Source organism: Suncus etruscus, chromosome 2 (assembly GCF_024139225.1).
Source record: "Suncus etruscus isolate mSunEtr1 chromosome 2, mSunEtr1.pri.cur, whole genome shotgun sequence".
In the NCBI taxonomy this organism is placed as follows: domain Eukaryota; kingdom Metazoa; phylum Chordata; class Mammalia; order Eulipotyphla; family Soricidae; genus Suncus; species Suncus etruscus.
In genome coordinates this window covers 33441005-33463851 of record NC_064849.1, presented here as the reverse complement: position 1 = coordinate 33463851, position 22847 = coordinate 33441005, and the positions used below count along the sequence as shown (strand labels likewise).

The 22847-nt window shown below is 43.1% G+C and overlaps 1 protein-coding gene across 1 annotated transcript; it reads left to right on the top strand.

Moving 5' to 3' along the window:
• The first annotated feature begins 17591 nt into the window (after window positions 1–17591).
• LOC126000875 (C-X-C chemokine receptor type 2-like) lies at window positions 17592–18662 on the top strand. The gene has a single exon (XM_049768044.1). It carries the CDS (start codon window positions 17592–17594, stop codon window positions 18660–18662), a length of 1071 nt encoding a protein of 356 aa, XP_049624001.1.
• The last annotated feature ends 4185 nt before the right edge of the window (window positions 18663–22847 follow it).

The window sequence follows — 22847 nt, the reverse complement described above, 5'->3', positions numbered from 1 at the left end:
CCCCAAGCCAGGGACGATTTCTGAGCTCATAGCCAGGAGTAATCCCTGAGCATCAAACGGGTGTGGCCCAAAAACCAAAAAAAAGAAAAAAAGAAAAAGAAAAGGAAATAGGGCCTGAAGAGATAATATAATGAGTAGGCACTTACTTTGCATGCATCCAACCCAGGTCCAATCCCTAGTAGCACATATGGTCCCTCAAAGTGATCCCTGAGCACAGAGCCAGGAATAAGACCTGAGCACCACCAGATGTGGTAAAAAATATTCTTTTAATAAACCTAAAGATTATTATCATTTTGGGATGAAGAGATAGTCCAGGGGTTAAGACACATGGTTTGCATGTGGCAGACCCTGTTCAGCCTTCAGTGTCACATACTCCTGAAATGAAATTTCAGGAGTAATCTCTGAATACCAAAAACAAGGTGTGGCCAAAAACAAAACAAATCTACCACTATATAATCTACTATTTCCAGTTATGCTGACGGAGAATGCCCTTGAATGTTTTCAGTATGTGAATAATAATCATCAGAGCTATAGAAATAATGAACAATAAATCATGGTGGAAACCTAAAAAAAAATAAATAAATACATGGTCTGATCAGTACAGACCTAGCAAACTATCTGCTCCAGGCTTAGTTCAATTGAACTCTCCAAGATCACCCTTTCCACGAATGATGAGCCAGAAATAGAAGTTGCTTCTCTCTCCAGTCCACCTCCCTAGTCCTTTCAGGGAAATGAAACCCTCCTGACTAGAGTCTAAAAGGGACAGGGCTGGGAGCCTAGCATCAATGCCAAAGCACCTGCATATAGAGACTCTGAATTGAATCTCTGACACAGGGTGGGAGGCCCTGATTAAAAATAAACAAAAGCAAACAAAAAACACTGGTGGGGAGGAGCTGGAGGGAGGGTGAATTGGGTAAGATGCTTGCCCTGCACATGCCAATCCAAGTTTGATCCCATGAGCACTGCCAGGAGTGATTCCTGAGTGCAGAGCCAGGAAAGGCCCCCAAACAAACAAACAAACAAACAAATAAAAAGGGGTTAGGAAAGAGGTTAAGATTTCAAATCCTGCCCCCATCCCGCTTATTTTTGTCTTTACTTGGTAGTCTGGGCAGAGAGGACCTCCAAACAGTTCTTTAAAACTCTCTTTTTGGGGAACAGAGAGATAATACAGTAGATAGGATGCAGCCAACCCAAGTTTCACCCCCAGCATTTCATATGGTTTATTAAGTACCACCATATATAATTCCTAAGTGTAGAGCCAGAAGGAAGTCCTGCTCTTTTCCAAGTATGGTCCCCCACACCCCTAATAAAGAGTAAAGAATAAAATAAAATTCCACTATCTGCATCAGTCTAGGTAAGTAGCTTAATGCCCAGTGTCTAAATTCCTCTTTAGGGGGAAACTGCTCCATGCAGGTATGCTCCTGGTTCTGAAAGGCACTTTCACAGTCGCCGAGACCTACCTGGCACTCGCCAAGATGCCAGGATGGAGATTACAGAGGTATATAGGCATCAGGCTGACCAGGAAAGAGATCAGAACCCATGGCCAGAGAGATAGCATGGAGGTAGGGCATTTGCCTTGTATACAGAACGACGGTGGTTCAAATCCCGGCATCCCATATGGTCCCCCGAGCCTGCCAGGAGCGATTTCTGAGCGTAGAGCCAGAGTAACTCCTGAGCGCTGCCGGTGTGACTCAAAAACCAAAATAATAATAATAATAAAAATCACTTTCTCTTTTAAAAAAATTACTCCTGGCAATGCATCAGGGACTGAATGGGATGGTACAGATTGAACATGGGTTGGCTAAGTGTAAAGCAAACACCCAACCTGCAATACTATCATTCCAGTCTCTGAAAAAACACATTTGTTTATTTGTTGTTTTGGGGTTTGAGGCCACACCTGGCAACACTCAGGGGTTATGCCTGCTCTGCACTCAGATATTCCTCCTGGCTTGGGAGACCATATGGATGCCAAAGATTGGCCCCAGGTCCGTCCTGGGTCAACTTCATGCAAGGCAAATGCCCTACCACTGTGCTATCACTCCAACCCTGAATACATACATTTAATTTTCAGTACTATCCATAGTTCATTTGTCACTGGTTTCATTTTCCAGATGAGTAAATAGAGACCCAGAAAGTATGGAGTGACATAGTTTAGTGTGTAGGGCACTTGTCTTGGATGTGGCTGACCTGAGTTCAATTTCCAGTAGTCCACAGGCAGCCCCAAGCCTCAGCAGGGGTGATTTCTGAGGACAGAGCCAGGAGTAAGCCCTGTGCACTGTCAGGTATGGCCCCAAAACTAAAAAATATATATTTTTTTAAATAAGAAAAATTGGTTCAGTTGCTGCCCCCTCTATGTCCCTAACTACTGCACTAACATGCTCCTCTGTGTCCCTAACCACTCACTGCCTTTACCTGCCTCTCTATGTTCCTAATTGCTAATCTCACCTGCTTGTCTCATCCAGTGTACCTCTATCTAGTGTTATATTCACCTGCCTATAGCTCACTGTACTTCTCTCCAAACGGGAAAGAGATGACAAACACTGAGTACATTTGCTAAACACTAGATGTAAATGTTCTTTCCTTGGAATGGGCTGTTTTGAGGATTTTGCTCCAGCCTTTGGATACCTTTTGAGTCTTGAGATACCAGAGCAAAGGTCTCAGGCTCAGAGGCAGCAATGAGTTTGCTGGGATAGGAACCAGTGAGAAAATGATTAGCTCATTTCCTCCCCCCCCTTAATCCTTCCCCCGCCTACACTGTACACTGTTTCTCCTTCTAATCGTAATCAATAAATAACCTATGTAACAAAATACATCCTTAGCTTACTCGCCACTGTTCAAAAATGGGCTGGCTGGATTGGATTGAAAAATAACTAAAAGGCTTTCTTTCCAAATGACATAGTCTTGTGTCCCAAAATGACAGCTCAAGGGTTCAGGCCAAAGAAGAAAGGCAGTGAGTGTCCCAGGGACTTTATGCCCAGACTTGGGGATCCAGGGAGAAGATGGGTAACAGACAAGCAGAGTGGAATGAGGTCCCATATAAGGTTGGTCCAAAGGATGAGTCATACAGAAGGAGAAGCTTTAAGGATTAGGAGGAAGGGGGAAGTCAGAGACCAGAGGCCTTGACCAGGCAGAAAAGCTACCAGATGTGCCGGAAACCTAAATTACACCACTGTGGTCTGGAGGAGTTGAGAGAAGTTTCAGACAAGGTGGTTCCAGTTTTTTTGATACATATTATTTTGCTGCTGTGAGATGATACCTCACTGTCATTTAGATGTGAATTCCCCTGAAAAATAAGTAATGACAAACACCTTTCCATGTCTTCAGAAAGTATTCAGCTCCTTGCACATAGCTCCCCCCAGCTTTTATTTTTTAGGTTTCCAGAGTTGCTCCTGACTCTACACTCAGAAATTATTCCTGGCAGAATTCAGGGGGCCATTTGGGATGCTAGGATTGAACCTGATTGGCCACATGCAAGACAAGCACCCTATTTGTTTACTATCTTTTCAACTCCTTACCTTATTTGTTTTTGAATCTACATTTTATTTTTATGTAGATTATGTCAGCAACGTATAATTTTTTTATTTGATTCGATTTCTTTTTTTTGTTGTTGTTTTGTTTTTTGTTTTTAGGGTCACACATGGCAGCACTTAGGGTTCCTCCTGGCTCTACGCTCAGAAATCTCTCCTGGCAGGCTCTGGGGACCATATGGGATGCCGGGATTCGAACCACCATTCTTCTGCATGCAAGGCAAACGCCTATCTCCATGCTATCTCTCCAGCCCCTAAAGATATGGGAAATTCTTTTTTTTTTTTTGGAGGGGGTGAAGGGCCACACCCATTTGGCACTCAGGGATTACTCCTGACTATGCACTCAGAAATCGCTCCTAGCTTGTGGGACCATATGGTTCATCCTAGGCTAGCGCTCGCAAGGCAGACACCTTACCTCTAGCGCCACCGAGCCGGCCCGCTTTCTTTTATTTCTAATTTTCCTTATATTACACAAATTATTCATTAACAAGTTGTTTATAAAACAGTCATTTCAGGCATTAAATGTTCAAACAACAATTCCGCCACCAATGTGACCTTCCCTTCATCAGTGTCCCCCATCTCTCACTCACCACCTTAGCATGCCTCCAGGCAGACACAAACAAATATACTTCAGATATTTGTTACAACACAAAGGCAAATTGAACTAGCAAAACTTAGATTAACAAGGGTCAATTTGTAATAATTGTTCTACCTTTCCATGTGTTTCTAAAGTCAGTGTCTAAGAATTTACTAGGGTGTAACTAGTGGTATTTGAGTCTCTCTGTTACTGTTTAGACTCACTGAGCTTGTTAGGTTACTATGTAAAGTATGAAGACTTCTCCAAAAAATAAAAATAGAGCTTCCATGTGACCCAGTAACCCTGCTTCCTGCCATCTACCCTTTGAATACAAACAAAAATTCCATTCTAGGGCCTAGAACAATTATACAGTGGGAAAGGAATTTGCCTTACCTGTGCCCAACCTGAGTTCAATATTGGGTATTCTATGTGTTTCCCTAAATGCCACCAGAAGTAAACGCTGAGCACCACCAGGTGTAGTCCAAAATAATAATGAGTTACAAAGCAGCAGAGCAACTAGGGTGTCTGCTAGAACAAGAAGTCCAAGGCAGCGGGAATAGGAGATTCAAGCCAGCAGAAAAAAGTGGGGACTGATATGGAGTCAAAGAGGAGAGAAGCTCACCCCCCCCAACAAGCCACTTTCTTTGTGTAGGCCTTAGTTTCCTCATCTGGGAAAGGGGAAGAGGGACTCGCCTCTACAAATAGGAGCTCTGCCTAGCTATAAACTCATTGGTAATGGAGGAACTGTCCTGGGAATTAATTTTCTTTTCTTTTCCTTTTTGGTTTTGGGGTCGCACCCGATAATACTTAGGGGTTTCTCCTGGCTCTGCACTCAGGAATCACTCACTCCTGGTGTGACTTGGGACACCATAGGGGGTTCTGGGGATCCAACCAAGGTCGGAAATATGCAAGGCAAGTGCCCTACCCATTGTGCATTGCGCTGGCCTGGGAATTAATATTCAGGTGATCAAAGCACCCTGCACCCTTGCAAGCTCCACCCCAGAATTGAGCAATCCAACTTCCCACTTATTTCCTTCACCAGACTCAGTGCAGGGCCTTCAGATGAGTCATCTGGCCTCTAGAGGTGTCCTCCAGGTGAGAAGCCCAAAGTCCGGTAAGTCTGAGAACATTCCCCTCAACCCCAGTCCATCTACTCCAGGGATTCTGTCCCTGTGCCCTAGGCAACCTAGATCCTCACCCCCCTTTCATGGCAAGCTCTCTCTCTCTCTCTCTCTCTCTCTCTCTCTCTCTCTCTCTCTCTCTCTGTCTCTGTCTCTCTCTTCTCTCTCTCTCTCTCTCTCTCTCTCTCTCTCTCTCTCTCTCTCTCTCTCTCTCTCTCTCTCTCTCTCTCTCTCTCTCTTGAGGTCTCCCTGCATCCAAAGGTAACCCGCAGCCATATCCACTATGCTAGCTTGCCCAGCACTCTGCAGTTGCAGATATTTCTACTGATTGGGGATTGTAGATCTGAGGAAGGGCCAGACACTGACTTCACCCATAAACTTTGCAACTATATGCAGTTTTCTTTTTGTTTTGTTTTGTCTTGTTTGGGGAGTCACATCTAGCTATGCATAGGGGTTAACTTCTATCTTTGCACTAAGGAATCACTCCTAGTGGGTTCAGGGAACCATATGGGCTACCAGGGATCAAACCCAGGTTGGCTATGTGCAAGGCAAATGTCCTACCTGTTGCATTATCACCTGGCTCCTGAAAAATATATGCAGATTCTAATTTGAGAGGCAAAGAAGATGGGAATTTGATCAATCTTTGTTATTCTTGTTATATTTGATTTGTTATATTAAGATTTGGAATTTTGTGTGTTTGTTTTAAATCATGTTTAGGGACCTAAATAGAATGGCCCCAATGTGGGAGCCAGAGAGAGAATACAGCAGTAAGGTGTGTTTGCCTTGCACTCGGACAACCTGGGACAGATCCAGGTTCGATTCCTGGCATCCCATATGGTCCCTTGAGCCTGCTAGGGCATTTTCCGAATGCAGAGCCAGGAATAATCCCTGAGCACCGCAGATTGTGGCCCAAAAACCAAAAATGAAAACAAAACAAAAAAAGAATGACCCCATCCATGGAATGTCTGAACAATATCGGGTCATTAGGGAGTTGGCAGTGAAGCCCATGAAAGGACATTCGGCTTGGTCCTGGAAAATAAGACTGGGTGGTGAGTCAGAAACAGAAAGTTCCTAGCAGTTGGTGGAATTCTCTTTCCTACAAAAGCTTTTTCTTCGATTCTGAGCTTTGGGAAGAGTGAAGAAAGCCATGCACAGACCAGCTGCAAGATCAATATACTGGTTAATTTTACATGGTCTCCAGAACCTGCTGGCAAATGGACCTAACATAGGAAATACAAAATGGCTCAGAAGCAGATTTGCTGTCTGAAAATAGTCCTTTAGGCTTTGAGGAGAATTCTGGTACTGCCCTTCTGTGTTCTCCCTGTGACCAGAGTCAGCTGCGGAAATATTGATGGCTAAATGAATCAACTGACTCACTGAGGGACACCATGAATCCCAGTTATGTCCAGCCCTTTTTCCCTTTTTCCCTGTGAACACCACTAGGGACTGGTATATTCACTGCCAGACAAGACATCCTCTTTCCAGTTTCTATGGTGGTTCCCACAATTCTCTTTTCCAGGTTTTCTGCTGAATGTCATTCTCTGCTTGGCTGGATTCTCTGTTCTGAGTGTTCTGCCCTCCTTCCTGTAGGACCAAGTTCTCTCTCAGTTATCCTGCCTGTCTGAGATGGGAGTTCACCAGTCCCTTGCAGTCTCCAGGCTCTGCAAAGAATCCAGATAAGAATTTATCTAAGAAGCACACTTGGCTGCTATTTCGCAGGCTTCCCCTAGGCTGAGTGGGGCTCTTCTTCCATCAGGCCAGGAGCTCCACATCACTCTGGAACTGCATCCTCTCTCAAAGGTGAGCTGCCTTTGAATTTGAAACTTCCTTGGGAGGAACCTGGGTAGCCCTGGATTTGCCATTGAAGTACCTAAGCTGGCCTGACCAATGACTCTCAGGTCTGACAGATCAGGCCAAACAGCTGTAGCATCCTCCTTTGCCAGATCCATCTGGGGTTCCTGAGTAGAGAGGCCTCACCTTCAACACCTCTCTGAGGTTCAGGACCAATTATCTGCTCTTTCCAAGGGTGGGGGTAGGGAGTGTGTCAAACCATGGCCTCCATGGCTTAGAGACAAACCATTTCTTTCTTTTGGTTTTTTGTTTGTTTGTTTGTTTGTTTTAGTTTTTGGGTCACACCCGGCAGCGCTCAGAGGTTCCTCCTGGCTCTATGCTCAGAAATCGTTCCTGGCAGGCTCAGGGAACCATATGGGAAGCTGGGATTCAAACCACCGTCCTACTGCATGCAAGGCAAATGCCTTACCTCCATACTATCTCTCCGGCCCCGAGACAGACCATTTCTAAAGCTAAGAATTCTCTGGCCCCAGGACAGAGGCACGGCTGTGTCCCTTACAAAACCTACTGACTTTATGCTTTTCTGTGTGTGATTGGCAGGGACAAATTTTCTTGACTACTGAGAAGAGCCTCGGAGATATTTGTGGTTTCTTTTGTGGCTGCAGTTATTGTTTTCAATGATTGTCTTTGCTCAACCAGATAGATTGCTGTGGATTTATGCTTTATTCTTCTACAGTGAGATGAGGAAATCACCATACACATACCTCTGTGGCTTTTTTTTATCTAGTCTAGCCTCTCCACTATCAAAACCGACCAACGTGTTCATCACCACCAAAGAAAACTGTCCTCAATAACATGCTCTCCACTCCCCAGGCCTTGGGAGCCACTGATCTACTTTCTGTCTTCTATCCATTTATGTAGATTCCTGTTCTACAAAGTTGTGTGTATGTGTGTGAGTGTGTGGATGTGGATATATGTGTAAATGTGTGTGCATGTAGAAAGGTATATGTGTAAATGTATGTATGCAGGTGTATTCATATGTCGGTGTGAATGTGTGTAGATGTGTGAATTGTGTGAATGTATAAATGTGAGTGAGTGTCTAAATCTGTATGTGGTACCAGTACCTCCCTCACGCAAGTTAATTTCTGTACCTCTGAGTTACAACCCTGGTCTAAAAGATGCCTTTCGGGTTAGATCTTTTTTGTTTTATTGCTCTCATTTTTACTTATTGAGCATTGCTTAGAATGATGCTTTCTAGGTTCATCTACATTGTTAGCAGAGACAGGTAGACAGGTAGTAGCATTTCTTTTTATGATTGAATATATTCTATTATCTATGTGTCTCATAATTTGTTTAGCCTGGGGCCAGAGTGATAGCACAGCAGTAGGATGTTCGCCTTGCATGTGGCTGCTCAGGATGGACCTGGGTCCGATCCCCAGTATCCCATATGGTCCCCCGAGCCAGGAGCAATTTCTGAGCACAAGCCAAGAGTAACCCCTGAGTGTCACCGGGTGTGCCCCTCCCGCTTCCAAAAAAAAAAACAATTTGCTTAGCCTTTTCTCAGCTGACAGATTTTGACACTGTTTTCATTGGGGGATTGGAAGGCCTATCATGAATTATGCTGCTAAGACCATTCACAGTCACCTTATAAATTCTCTTGACTATATATGTAGAAGTGGAATTGCTGAGTCAGAGAGTAACTCTGTTTAAACATTTTTGTTTTGTTTTGAGGTTATCAGGCAATACTATAAAGGGCTCCTGGCTCTGTACTCAGGGATCCCTCCTAGTGAGGCTCCAGATACAATAGAGGGTGCTGGGGATCGAACCTGTATCGTCCCATGTAAGGCAAAACCCTACACACTACTATCTCTTCAACCCCTCTGTGTTGAACTTGGTAAATAAAAGCAATTTCTTCCAAATCAGTTGCACCATGGCACGTTCCCATGGTGGTTTGCAAGAGTCCAATTTTTCCCACCTTTGAGGAAGTCCATCTGTTTTTTTTTTTTTGGTTTTTTGTTTGTTTGTTTTTGGTTTGTTTTGTTTTGTTTTGGTTTGGTTTGGTTTTTGGACCACACCCTATGGCACTCAGGGGTTACTCCTGGCTCTCTGCTCAGAAATCGCTCCTGGCAGACATGGTGGGGGGGGAGAAGTGGGGAGCCATATGGGATGCCAGAATTCGAACCACCATTGGTCCTAGGTCGACCGCTTGCCAGGCAAGCTACCTACCGCTGTGCTATCTCTCCGGTCCCAGTCCATCTTGTTTTCATTGTGAGTTTGAGTTAACCCCTGGGATTTTCTGTATCCTGTTTAGCGTGGAATTCTGCTTGGAAGGGTCTGCAGATATCATCTAGTCACAGGCTGGTCCTACCTGGTAACAGAAATGGCATAATTGTGAGATCTGTGTGGTTCAGAAGGAAATGAATGCAGAAGCTGGCTTAAGTTTTTTTTTTCCATTTTGAAAAGGGCAGGGACTAAAACACTGAAATTCATGCTTTACATTTGTAGGAACTCTGGGTTTAATGTCTGGCATTCCACATACTCCTGAAACTCTCTAAGAGGTCTCTAAGAGAGATCCTTTTCCCAAAAACCTCACTGAGAATAGGTCTGGAGCACTATCAGGTGTGTTTCCAACACACACACACACACACACACACACACACGAGAACTAGAGAGCAAGTAAGATACTTGCCTTGCTCATGACTGGCCTGGGCTCTATCCCTGGCATTGGATCTAGTTCTTTGAACCTCACCAAGGATTGTTCTTTGGTTACAGAGCCAGCAGTCCTGAGCACTGCTGAGTATCTCCAAAAAGTATATTTTTTAATTGCTTTTAGAAAATTCAATTGCAGTGACCAGAAACCCCCCAGGGGGGACCCGGCCAGCAGGAATTAGCTGGGAAGGCTTCTCAGACGACTGCACTCCTATTTTGCTGAGTAGAAGAACAACCACACTGTAAAAAATCTGAGAGAGGTTAATAATAAAGACCCAAGGCAGCGTCTCACTGGTCAAGGGTGTCTTTATTGGCTACAGTTCCTTCTTAAATAGTGAAGGAGAAAAAGGGGCAGTACAAAGGTGATGTCAATCATACTTTTGGCGCGAAGGCTCATAAGGAAGTGGGCAGTGGGCTAGGGGCTGGATGACCTTTAAGCTATACTGAACGTGCTGTTTCAATGGAAACTTCTAGTGTCCTTCTAGCTGCATTCCTAATTGCTTGACTATCAGGAAATGGTGCAATATGTGCTTGCCTAAGTGATCTTGAACAGACAATATAGCATATACTTATTGATAACAGCCTAAATTACTCCGGAATGTGGTCTTAAGGAATGGGGCCTAGTTTCTGATAACTGGACCAGGCGGTTTTTTCTCTCCTCCGGGCTTATAGCTAAATTAAGTCCTGCAGCTACATTCTTTTCTCTTAGCTCAGAGATTTACAGCAAGACTGCATATTGCTTTTAGGTGAAAAGCTGGGCTATGGCAGAGAGAACAGCAAAATGTCCTCAAACAAGTCAGTCCCCAACATCTCCCCCTTTCTCTTCTAATAAAAGAAGGAAAGTCGTGAGCGGGTGGAAGAACCGTGTCTTAGGCATACAAGGTTTGACCAGGTCGGACATGGCCAAAGCCGCATTTAAAAGGTGGCTACAAACGCCGTGGGTGTGCGCAGAGATCCGAATTATACGTTGTAGCCTTTTAGGGCCGTGCCCTAACTGGGACCTTGCTAATCCCGTCGTAGGTGTCTCCACAGCCGAGAGCACAAGTGCCGGAGCGAGCTCCGTCTGTTAGCTATGCGCTCTATCTCCTGGAAACTTAGTGGCTGGATAGGCGGCTTGGTGACTAAAGCCAAGTTTTCACAGGAGTCACGCGGGGTTAGACGCTGGTAGTTAACCTGAATAGAGGTTTTTGCCTTTTCATCTACCTGGTTTTTAATAAAGGCAGTAATTTTGCGGAAAATCCATGGGCCAAGAGAAAAGAGCAGCATGAGGCTAATAAGAGGGCCCACAACGGTGGACAAGATTGTGTGGAGCCAAGGGGAAGAGAAAAACCAATCCTGGTACCAACCTTGTTCTTCATCGAAATGTTTTTCAAAATCTTTTATACCATCACCAATATGTTGAACGCTATCTCTAACTAAACCTGTTTTGTCTTTAAAAATACAACATTGTTCCTTAAGGGCTACACAGACTCCCCCTTTCTTCAAAAAAAAGGAAACCAAATTAAAGCATGGTGGTTTTGCTGCACTATCTTTGCTAGGGATTTAACAATGTGCTTTAAGTGTTGTAAACTAGTTTAAGTTTGTAAACATTATTAACAACAGTTATACTTAAGGCATTGACAGATTTTAGAGTATGAACCAATGAATAAATTATTGTGCTTACAGCGGTAGCACCCAGGCCTATGATTAAGGCTAGGGTGAGAGCAGGTTTGACAGGTAAGTTAGGCATTAAAACAATGAAAACACAGTAGTTTTAGGACTGAAAAAACAAATGTGAAACAATGGGGGAGATAAACCAGTGAAACAGGCAAGAAACGTTAAATTGGGGGCAATTATGAACTAAAAGGAGGAATTAATGACAAGAATTTGATTACAATTTTCAATAGGGGGAATTATATTGGGTACCAAAAGGCAAAGTTCAAGTTTCACCACCTGTTTGAAGGTGATGCTGAAGTGAGGCTTGGGGCTGGATTGCAGAGCGAAGGGGTCAGAGACAGGCAGGAGGTTGCCAAAGCAGGCAGGGTCGGTGATGGTGGAGGCGTTGACCAGCTGTAGGATGAGGTTTGAGGTGGGTGAATAGCAGGTACCGAAGGCGTTTGCATCTGGGCGGAGGGCGGAAGCGTTGATCATGACAAGGATGAGCTGAGAAGAGGAGGGGGGTCCGGAAGACCGCGTGGGCTGGAAGGGTGGGGAAGCAGGCAGAGTCCTGAAGAGCTCAGGGCATGGGAGAGGTTGAGCTGACATAGCCAGTGTGTCCTGGGGAATGGGTGAATGGGCCAGGTTGTGGCAAAATTGATTGGGGGTGGCTCACTCTTCCTTAGCACCCATGGTGAGGGCACAAAGGGCTACTTCCAGGATGGGTTAGGGGATGCGTGGGAGGGGTTTGGCTATGTATGCGGCACCATAAAAGGGGAAGGGAAGGAACCAGAGGTGTTGCCATTGTCTTGCAAGGGAATGAAGTGGAGCAAACAAATTAATGAAGCCTTGGTTCGAAGGGGGTGGTTGGTGGCAGCCAGGCAGAGTACCATTCAGCATTTCCTTTAGGCAGAGTCAGTTAGAAACAGGTCCGGTAGGAATGGTGGGCTAGCAGTGGGTGAAGATAGGACTGCAGGAAGCTGTAGGAGGTCTATAAGAAAACAACTTGGCAGGAGGTAAAATGATTATTTTTGAATGCCACAGGAATGCCTTCTGACTTTTGCCAGACTTTAGCACTTTTAAAAAATCTTATAATTAATGATAGCCAATTGTTCAAAAGCCTTTAAACTGAACTTAAATGATTTTTTTTTTTTTTTTTTTTTTAAACTTCTTAGTTATTATTTTAAAGCTAGATGCTTCTTTTTCTAGCCACATTTGGCCTTAACTACACACAGCAGAAAAACTGGGGATTGCAAAGTCCAGAAATTCTCCAGGAAAAAGTTATTCCTGATGGCCATTTGAGAAATTTTTGGGGTTTACCATCCCCTACCTTTTTTGCCATGCTGATAGAACAAAGCTAGCTTAGCACAGGATTTTTGGCAGGATTTCACAGTTTATAGATGACGAGACTAAGCCAGGTTAAAAAAAAAATTAATTGAAATTTTAAAAATGGATAAGGCTATAAAAATTGTATTTATTATGAAATGCAAGAATAACAAATAGACAGACAGAACAAACAACACGAAACACAACATTGTGGCCACTTTCACGCATAACACACACACATGAACAGACAAGAGGACTTATTCAAAATTTGCATTGGAAAAATTGACAAGCGCTTTTAAATATTTAGCCGGCATGTTTGTAAAAAAAATTGTTAACGTAGCTGGAGTGGAACTGCTGAAAATAAATTTTAAGGTTTAGCTTTAACACAAAACATTTTCAAAACAATTGTAATTTAAAGTTGAAAACATAAAGTAAAATGTTAGCAGTTAAAATTTTGTTAAGTAAATTGCTTAGTGAGCACTGTAGAAGGAGTCTGCACTCTGAAGTATGATATCATTTGCTGTAAAGGAACAGGTTTGTTATAAATTGGTTTTACAGTAGAATAGTAAGACAGCTGTAATAAAGTGTTAAAATTTTTATGATTAAACACAAGAGTATGAACTATGATTATTAAAGGTATAAAAAACTGACTTTAAAAAACAACTGTTTTTACTTTGAAGACTTAAAGTGAATAATTTGTAAAAAATATTAGATACCAAATTGACAAAATGTTTAGACATTATAAAATATAGTTAAAGACATTTGATGCATTTACACACCTAGAGCTTAAGACCAAAATTATTTTTAATACTTGTTAATTTGCTTATAAAATTTAGTTACTTTTATGATATTAATTAACAATATTATTTTAAAAAGGGCTAACCACAACATGAACAGAGACAACTTAAGATTAAACTTGGAAAATGCAAAATTATTTGTACTTACCTTTGAGTTTAAAATTAAGCTTGAAATTAAGAAAAGAAATAAAGCTACTTAAGGTTTAAGTTTATGAACAATAATTTATGAACAAATTTATTTAACTAGTTATCATATTGTTTTTGTTATTGAAATGGCTTCTATGCCACTATTTGAACTGCCTAACCACTTTTAAGGTTTAGATTATTTGGTTTAAGTTTTTCAAATGGCAATGCTATTTTGCTATATTTATATGCATTCAAAAGAGCTTAGGCTTAGCTTAGAGTTTTGGAATGTTTACACATTATTGTTAAGGAAAGCTGACCAACTTATTTTGCTCACTTGTATTATTTTAGTTTTTAAAAAATTAACTTTCTAAACATGTGCAGTAATTTTAACAAAGGAGTTTTGCTTTTTTTTTTTTTTTTTTTTTTCAATGCAGAGGTTCTTAAAAACAAAGTTAAAAATGTTACAAAATGTTATTTAACTATTAGATTTGAATGGCAAACATGGGAAGGAAAGAGCAATTAAAAAGACAAAATATAAGAAATATTTAAATGCAGATTAAGGAGCCTAAGCTACTAAAAAATGCCCATGACATGAACTATTTTACAAACTTCATATACTTTTAAGATTAAAAATAATTTTAAAAAAGGCTTAAATTTTAATATTTGTGTGTTTGTTTAAGTTTTAAAGCACGAAAAGGTTTTTTGTTTACTGATAATTTGTTATTACAAGTAACAGAATTATGACCTTACTTTAAAATTTTTGAGAGGCATGAACAAGGGTGTTTATTGCTGTTATTTTCCTGTTGCTGTGACACAGACTTTGGAGAGTGACTCAGGCACAGAGCTGCTGACAAGCTAGGGTTTGGAAAATGTACACTGCGCCTTTAAAAGCTTAGAGGCCGAGCTTACAGCGCAGGGAAGAGAGAAAAAAAAAAAAAAACGGCGGGCTTTTTTTTTTTTTTTTTTTTTTTTTTTTTTTTTTTTTTGCATTTTAGCTACATAGAAACTTAGTTTTAAAAACAGGTACGTCACCTTTGCGTAGGTTAAACTTATTATGACATTTTGTAACACATTTAAGACTTTTTAATTTTACCAACTGTGGCCTTTATATTTAGAAAAACATTTCAACTTAGGCATCCCAACTCAGGAAAAGGGAACAGTTGTAGCACCAGAGAGACAATTATAAAAGCCTGAGGGAAGATAGGCATTTGTATTGTAAGGGAGGTTATCGCCCTGCTTGCTGAAATTGCTGAAGCGGCGCATGGCCAGGAGGGGGGGGGGGGGGAGTAGCAAAAGTTTGTTGCCCCGTGTGGAACCGGGTTTAAGCTGGGATTTGGAAAATGGGCGCTGTCCCTTTAAGGTGAAGCCAGCGATGAGCTCAGAGATTAGAATCTGTGCTTGCTTGCTGGAAGGAAAGATTTTACTGCGGAGAAAAAGTTAACTTTGCAAGAGTTCAGCTTTTCAGCGGGGGAGACAGCGCCGCCCCCAATAGATTTCAATCAGGAGAGCGTGTAAGGGGCTGGGGTCACACGGCTTGAAACAGCTGTGAGGCTTTTCCAATTAAAGGCTTTGTATTGTTGCAATGGGGTCACACGGCTTGAAACAGCTGTGTGGCTTTTTTAATTAAAGGCTTTGTATTGTTGCAATTGCTGGCTAAGGAGGGGAGTAAAAACTTTGGCGGAGCAAGAACGGAGCTGAGGAAGACTAGGATAGGGTACGAGAAACGCCAGGGAGATTTTTAAAGGCAGTTTTTTTTTTTTTTTTTTTTTTTTTTTTTTTTTTTTTATTGCAGCGACAGAAAAGCTGGAGGCAAGGTTGGGAAGTGGCTGACTGTTAGCAGCAGAAGCGAAGATAAAGGATTAGAGGAGGAAGGAAACAGAGATGAGAGGGAGCCCAGAACACTAGATTCTTGGCAAACATTATGATCAAAACATTAAGGAATTACTTAACGTGACACCCCCATGGTAGCGAGTCCAATGGGTATATTTGGCAAACATCATGAACAAAATATTAAGAACTTACAAATATCTTTTTTGGTAACCTCTATGTCTGCTTTTCAATTCAGACTGAATATCAATAATGAATTTAAGCTCAGTACTCAAAGAATTACCCATGGTAGCGTCTCCTATGGGCTAAGCCCCAAAAGCCAATCAGGGGCGGCGATCAGAACGACTGGAAAAACTGCAGTTTAAATATTTGATTAAGGCTAACTCGTTTCAACGCTTACCCTGATGAGGTAATTTCCTGCGATTTACGAAGGAGCTCTAGACTCGCCGACCTGTAGTCGTTCGGAGTGTGGCGGTGATCTTCGAGCCCCACGTTGGGCGCCAAAATGCAGTGACCAGAAACCCCCCAGGGGGGACCCGGCCAGCAGGAATTAGCTGGGAAGGCTTCTCAGACGACTGCACTCCTATTTTGCTGAGTAGAAGAACAACCACACTGTAAAAAATCTGAGAGAGGTTAATAATAAAGACCCAAGGCAGCGTCTCACTGGTCAAGGGTGTCTTTATTGGCTACAGTTCCTTCTTAAATAGTGAAGGAGAAAAAGGGGCAGTACAAAGGTGATGTCAATCATACTTTTGGCGCGAAGGCTCATAAGGAAGTGGGCAGTGGGCTAGGGGCTGGATGACCTTTAAGCTATACTGAACGTGCTGTTTCAATGGAAACTTCTAGTGTCCTTCTAGCTGCATTCCTAATTGCTTGACTATCAGGAAATGGTGCAATATGTGCTTGCCTAAGTGATCTTGAACAGACAATATAGCATATACTTATTGATAACAGCCTAAATTACTCCGGAATGTGGTCTTAAGGAATGGGGCCTAGTTTCTGATAACTGGACCAGGCGGTTTTTTCTCTCCTCCGGGCTTATAGCTAAATTAAGTCCTGCAGCTACATTCTTTTCTCTTAGCTCAGAGATTTACAGCAAGACTGCATATTGCTTTTAGGTGAAAAGCTGGGCTATGGCAGAGAGAACAGCAAAATGTCCTCAAACAAGTCAGTCCCCAACATTCAATGTAGGGGCCAGAGAGATAGTACAGTAGTAGGGCATTTGCCTTGCACACAGCCAACCCAGGACAAATCCAGGTTGCATCCCATATGTTCCCCTGAGCCGGCAACTAGCGATTTCTGAGTGCAGAGCCAGGGGTAACCCCTGAGCACCACAAGGAGTGGCCCAAAAAAAACAAAAAAAATATTTTATGATGGAGTGACACATCTCCCCACTTCAGCATCAGTTCACAATCTGCTCTGGTTGTCCAGCCCCAGACTGAGAACTAATTAGCCTGTGGTTGTGAGTCTGCTCACTACTACAGGCACAAAATATTACCTATCTCAGAACCTTAGAAAACTCAGCTTTTGTTTCTTTGTTTTGTTTTTAGCTCATAGCCAATGGTGCTCAGAACTACTCCCAACTCAGTGGTCAGAAGTCGCTTTTGGTAATCTTTAAGGAACCAGTAATGCCCCGGATGTAGACTCCTGAATAAAAAATATGTACTCCAAACCTTTTTAATCTATGACTGGGCCATGGACTAGGATTTCTTTCTCCCTTTTCCTTCCTTTCATCTTGCTTTTTTTCCCCTTCCTTTATTTTTTTCTTTCTCTCTTTCCATTTTCATCTCTCTTTGTTGTTGTTGTTGTTGTTATTGTTGTTTTGGGGGCACATCTGGTGGTGCTCAGACCAAATTACTGGCTTTGTACTCAGGGACCACTCCTGGTGCGGTTTGAAGGACTGATCATATGGAGTGCCAGGGACAGAAATCAGGGTGGTTGGTCTTAAGCAAAGTAAACACCCTACCTTTTATATTCTCTCTCCAGCTTCTGGGCTAGAATTTCCTGAGGTGAAAGTTCCTCTTATGAAATGTCAAAGTCAAATGTAACGAAAACCATTGAAGTTTGGTGGGCCCTGAGATTAGAAACCAGGGACTCCTTTCTGTGCATTAACTTGTCTCTCTTCCCTAGGACCAGATTTAAACTGAACTTAATGATGAAACAATATACCTTGTACTATGAGGACTTTGAGGGCCTCTTTGATGACTATAATGACAATTTAAGTACTGGCATGCCTTATATCAACCCAGAGGCTATAGCATGTAAGTCAGAATCTCTGGATATCAACAGCTATGCTTTGGTGGTCATCTACATCCTGGTCTTCCTGCTGAGCCTGCTGGGCAATGCCCTGGTGGTCCTGGTTGTCCTCTCCAGTCAGATCAGTCGCTCGGTCACCGACATCTACCTGCTCAACCTGGCCATCGCAGATTTGCTCTTTGCCCTGACCTTGCCCATCTGGGCTGCCTACAAGGTCAATGGCTGGGTCTTTGGCATTCCCCTGTGCAAGATAGTGTCCTTCCTGAAGGAGGTCAACTTCTACAGTGGCATTCTCCTGCTGGCCTGCATCAGCGTGGATCGCTACCTGGCCATTGTGCATGCCACCCGCACACTCACCCAGAAGAGACACTGGGTCAAGTTCATCTGCCTGGGCATCTGGACTTTGTCCCTGATCCTGTCCCTGCCCATGCTCCTTTTCCGTAATATTGTTGAACATGATTCTGTCTTAGTATGCTACGAGGACTTGGGAACCAGCACGACCCAATGGCGCCTGATGATGCGAATCCTGCCTCAGACCTTCGGCTTCCTGCTGCCCCTGCTGGTCATGCTCATCTGCTATGGGCTCACCCTGCGCACACTCTTCGAGGCCCACCTGGGCAAGAAGCACCGTGCCATGAGGGTCATCTTTGCTGTGGTGCTGATCTTCCTGCTCTGCTGGCTGCCCCACAACCTGGTGCTGGTAGCAGACACCCTGATGCGCATTAAGCTCATCCGGGAGACCTGCGAGCGCCGCAACCACATTGGCTGGGCCTTGGAAGCCACTGATATCCTGGGCTTCCTGCACAGCTGCCTCAACCCCATCATCTACTGCTTCATTGGCCAGAAGTTCCGCCACGGTCTCCTAAGGATCATGGCACAGCGAGGCCTGGTCAGCAAGGACTATCTGACCAAGGAGAGCCGGCTTTCCCTTGCTGGTTCTTCCTCTGGGAACACTTCCACCACCGTCTAAGTACCACCCCCCTCGGGTCCCCAAACAGTCCTTCAGCTCCTCCTTGCAGTCTCATGTTCTCTGGCTTAGCTATTTCTGTGTCAGGGCTGCCACTCACTGTGGCTTCTGGGATTGGCTGAGATGTGGGCTGAGATGAGAGGCTGAGAGCCTGCCCGTTGCCTGCCCCGTCCCTGAAGGACTCAGCCGACTGCTCCACTCTGCCCATCCTAAGGCTGAGCCCTCAGCACTCTGTCTCCTCACATACTTCTTAGCTGCTCCTTGAAATGATGGCAAATGGAGCCACTCGTGGTTGCTCCTCAGCTCTGCCTGTGCTCTCCAAGCCACCAGCCTTCTGAGAGGCCCAAAAGGACAAAGACTCACTTTCTAAGGCTCCTTGAAGCTGGGAGTGTCTGCACTCCCAGTGGGAATCCAGGGGGGGGACTAGTAAGAAGACCAGGGAACTTGTGTGCTGCTGAGTCACTCTCCAGTAGGGAAGCCCTGATATGTGGCATTTTCTGAGTTGCACAGTGGAAATGCTCCTGCCAGAGGGGCGTAAGGTGGTGGGGTAAGCAACAGAGTTCTAGAAATGTCAACACCTGCTTTCAGAGCCGGGGGCAAACAGGCTTCAGCACTTTGCTACTTAAGAGGAAGTCTGGAAGGTCAGTGCATTCCTAGGAAATACTTCAGATCTAAAGCACAAGAGAGAAATGAATATATCTTTGGTTCTTTGATTTTTGTCTTTGAATATGGTAGTCAGATATGGTGAGTCATGCTGAGGTCGTCACTGTTATTTTGAGGCATGAAGCTCTATCAGTCCAGAAATAAATCTTAAGTGTAAGTGGTCAAAAAACATATTTTTTAAGCCAGTCAAATTGAGCAGTGGGGGGGGTTTATATACCAACTTTTGTGATACTAACGTTAATAAGTTCTGATAAACCACTGCCATTGTACCAGCCCCCCAATTTTTTTAATTCAGGTACATATCTTTATTTCATTCAGACAAATACTACTCCCCAATAAATTTATGTTAGATCAATTTGTCAAATAAATTATTGAGGGAAACTAAAAATGGTGGTTTCAAGAGTTGCTTTTTGTTTGTTTGTTTGTTTGTTTGTTTTTGGATCACAGCCGGCAGTGCTCAGGGGTTACTCCTGGCTTTATGCTCAAAAATTGTTCCTGGCAGACTCGGGGGACCATATGGGATGGTGGGATTTGAACCACCGACCTTCTGCCTGCAAGGCAAACACCTGACCTCCATGCTATCTCTCCAGCCTCAAGAGTTGCTTTTTGGTTTTTGGTTTACACCCGGAAGTCCTCAGGGATTACTCCTGGCTCTGCACTCAGAAACTGCTTCTGATTAGCTCAGAGGACCATATGGGATGCTGGGATTTGAACCACTGTCCATTCTGAGTCGGCTGCGTGCTAGGCAAATGCCCTACCACTGTGCTATCTCTCTAGCTTTGGTGGTTTCAAGAGTTTTTATAGTTTCAGGATTGCAGACAGTATTTGTAAAGTCTTGTGAATATGTTGCATTCAAGAGATCAAATGAATTTTAATAATAATGCCAAGAACATTTTTTTTTGGTTTTTGGGCCACACCCGGCAATGCACAGGGGTTACTCCTGGCTCAGTGCTCATAATCACTCCTGGCAGGCTCAGGGGACCATATGGGATCCAGGGAATCGAACCCAGGTCCGTCCTGAATCAACTACATGCAAGGCAAACACCCTACAGCTGTGCTATCTCTCCAGCCCCTGCCAAGAGCATTTAATGTGAAAGTATCATCTTTCAACAAATGATGCTGGAAAAATTCATGTGGAAAAGACTAAAACTGAACCTTTATCTTATGCTATATACAAAAATTAACCTCAAAGATGGAAATAAAAGAACTAAAATTCTAAGACTTGAAAATGTTTCATGACATTAGGCTTGGTTGTGGTTTCTCAAATATGACACCAAGATCACAGCCAACAAGAGGAGCATAAATAAGATTTCATAAAAGCAAAAAGACTGTACATCAAAGGACACTATCAACAGAATGTGATGGTAATGCTCAAGAGCAGAAGAATATTTACAAATTGCATATCTAGATGATAAGGGCTTTCTATCCCACAAACTAAGAATCCCTACATTCAATAGAAAGGGGCACTGGATTCGAAAATACTTAAAAATGTTACAGAAAGGGATTTTGCCTGAAGAAACAAATATCCCACTACAAGGAATGAGAGAGTTTCAAGCTAGAATACCACTTTACACAATTATAGAAGAATGAAAGGGAGGGAGAAAGGAAGAGACAGGAGGCGAGTGAACAAGCACTGAAGAGGCAGGGAAGCACATATTCTTTTGGACAATGCTAATGGGATGGGACAGTCATTATGAAGAACAGGACAGTTTCCCTTCAAATTAAACCTAAAATCTCTCCAGTTCTCTATCACTTTAATTCTCTGAGTTTGCCCAAAAGAACTCAAGGCAAAGACTTGGACAGGAATTTATACACTAACATTCATAGTCACAAACATAAATAATTCATAATATCAGAAATGATATTCATTTAAATTAGTCCCCCAAAGGGGGTATAACCAAGATGGCTATCAAAGGCAGCATGAAGAAGCTGCATGCGGTGCATACAGACAACAGAATATTATTCCATCTTTAAGAGATATGGAAAGCTCATCATTGCTGCCATGCGGGTGGAGCCCTGTGACATGATGCTGAGTACAATAAGTCAGACCAGAACAGTGTCGTTTGCACAGATCTAGGTATCGAAGAAGAGTCTGAGTCACAGAAATATAAAGTAGGATTGTGGTTGGTTACCAGAGGGAGGCAGAGAGGTGAAGGAAGAACCCATGTATAATGGGTGAGTTCAGAGTTCAGACTTGGAGAGGGGTGGGAACCAGAATTGGTAGAGAGGGTGGAACTGCAATGTTTATCTACTTAAAGCCTCTGACTTGTGTTTAAAGAGTTAAAATGATAGACTGCATATTATGTATAGTTTATAATGATTTTTTTAAATCTCATTCCCAAAAGGCAAATTTTAACCTCAGAAGTAACACCTGCTGTAAATTCTTTATAAATATGATTATTAAAAGTCTTTTTGGGGGGATAAGAACCACTTCTTGTTGTGTATTTTATTACATATGATTTAAAGCATCCATCTGCTTTCAAGCAGGATCCCAAGAAGAAGAAGTGCAGAACACATTGATGGTTTAATTGAGTGAGTCGAGAGAAAGATTAAAACAGAAATGGGGGGTGCATTCCTCAGCCCTAACCTAGACCTCCTGCTTCTGACTATGTATCATGATGTTATCATAGGAGGAAGTGAGTTCTGGAAGAGTCTAGGATATGTCACATCTTGGGAAAGAAAAGAATCTAGTAACTCCCAACTCAGCTGAATGGGGGAGAGGGATAGAGATGGCCAAGAACTCTTCTGAACTCAACCAGCAACTCTTCCTTTGATTTTGTTTTTCCTCTTTGGGAAGAGAGCCACACCGGATGATGCTCAGGGGTTACTTCTGGCTCTGTGTTCAGGATTCATTCCTGGTGGTGGGAAAAGCAGAGACAGAAAACAGGCCTGCCATGCGCAAGGCAAAGTGCCTTATGTGCTGTACTATTGCTCCAATCCCACAACTCCTACTTTGAGACTCCCTATGTCCTGTCTCTCACCCATACACACCCATACATACCCACAAACCCATGCACACAATCTTACACCATCATTCAGTGACTGACAAAAGGGCACTCGTATAAAAGAGGGAAGTGATTTGCCACCCAGACAAAACAAAGGATTTGACTCATATATTGATGGAGTAGTGCTTGCTTGTCTACAGCTTTAGCCAGAATAGCCAGAAAACCAGGCAATGTCATGAGCTGTTGAGGAGAAACAAGTAGGGTGAGTCTCTCTCAATAAGATCAGGGACTCTGATTCCCAGTTGCCTACAAAAAAAAGAAAAAAAAGGCAAAGGCAAAGGACTGGAAGACTCTTACACCTTCTCTATGGTCCAATCCCCTTCATATTCGTAGGTTAAGGCCCTAAATTGAGGAGGTTTAGCAAAGTGGTCTCTCTTGAGAAGGAGTAGGAGGCATTGCTGAAAGACTGGATGGAGTTCAGGAAGTTCTAAATCACCTAAAAGCTTTCCTTTTGCATTAAGCAGGCAAGATTAATTCAGCAACAAAGGTCCCACCTAGAAGTTGGTTCTTTGCCAGGCAA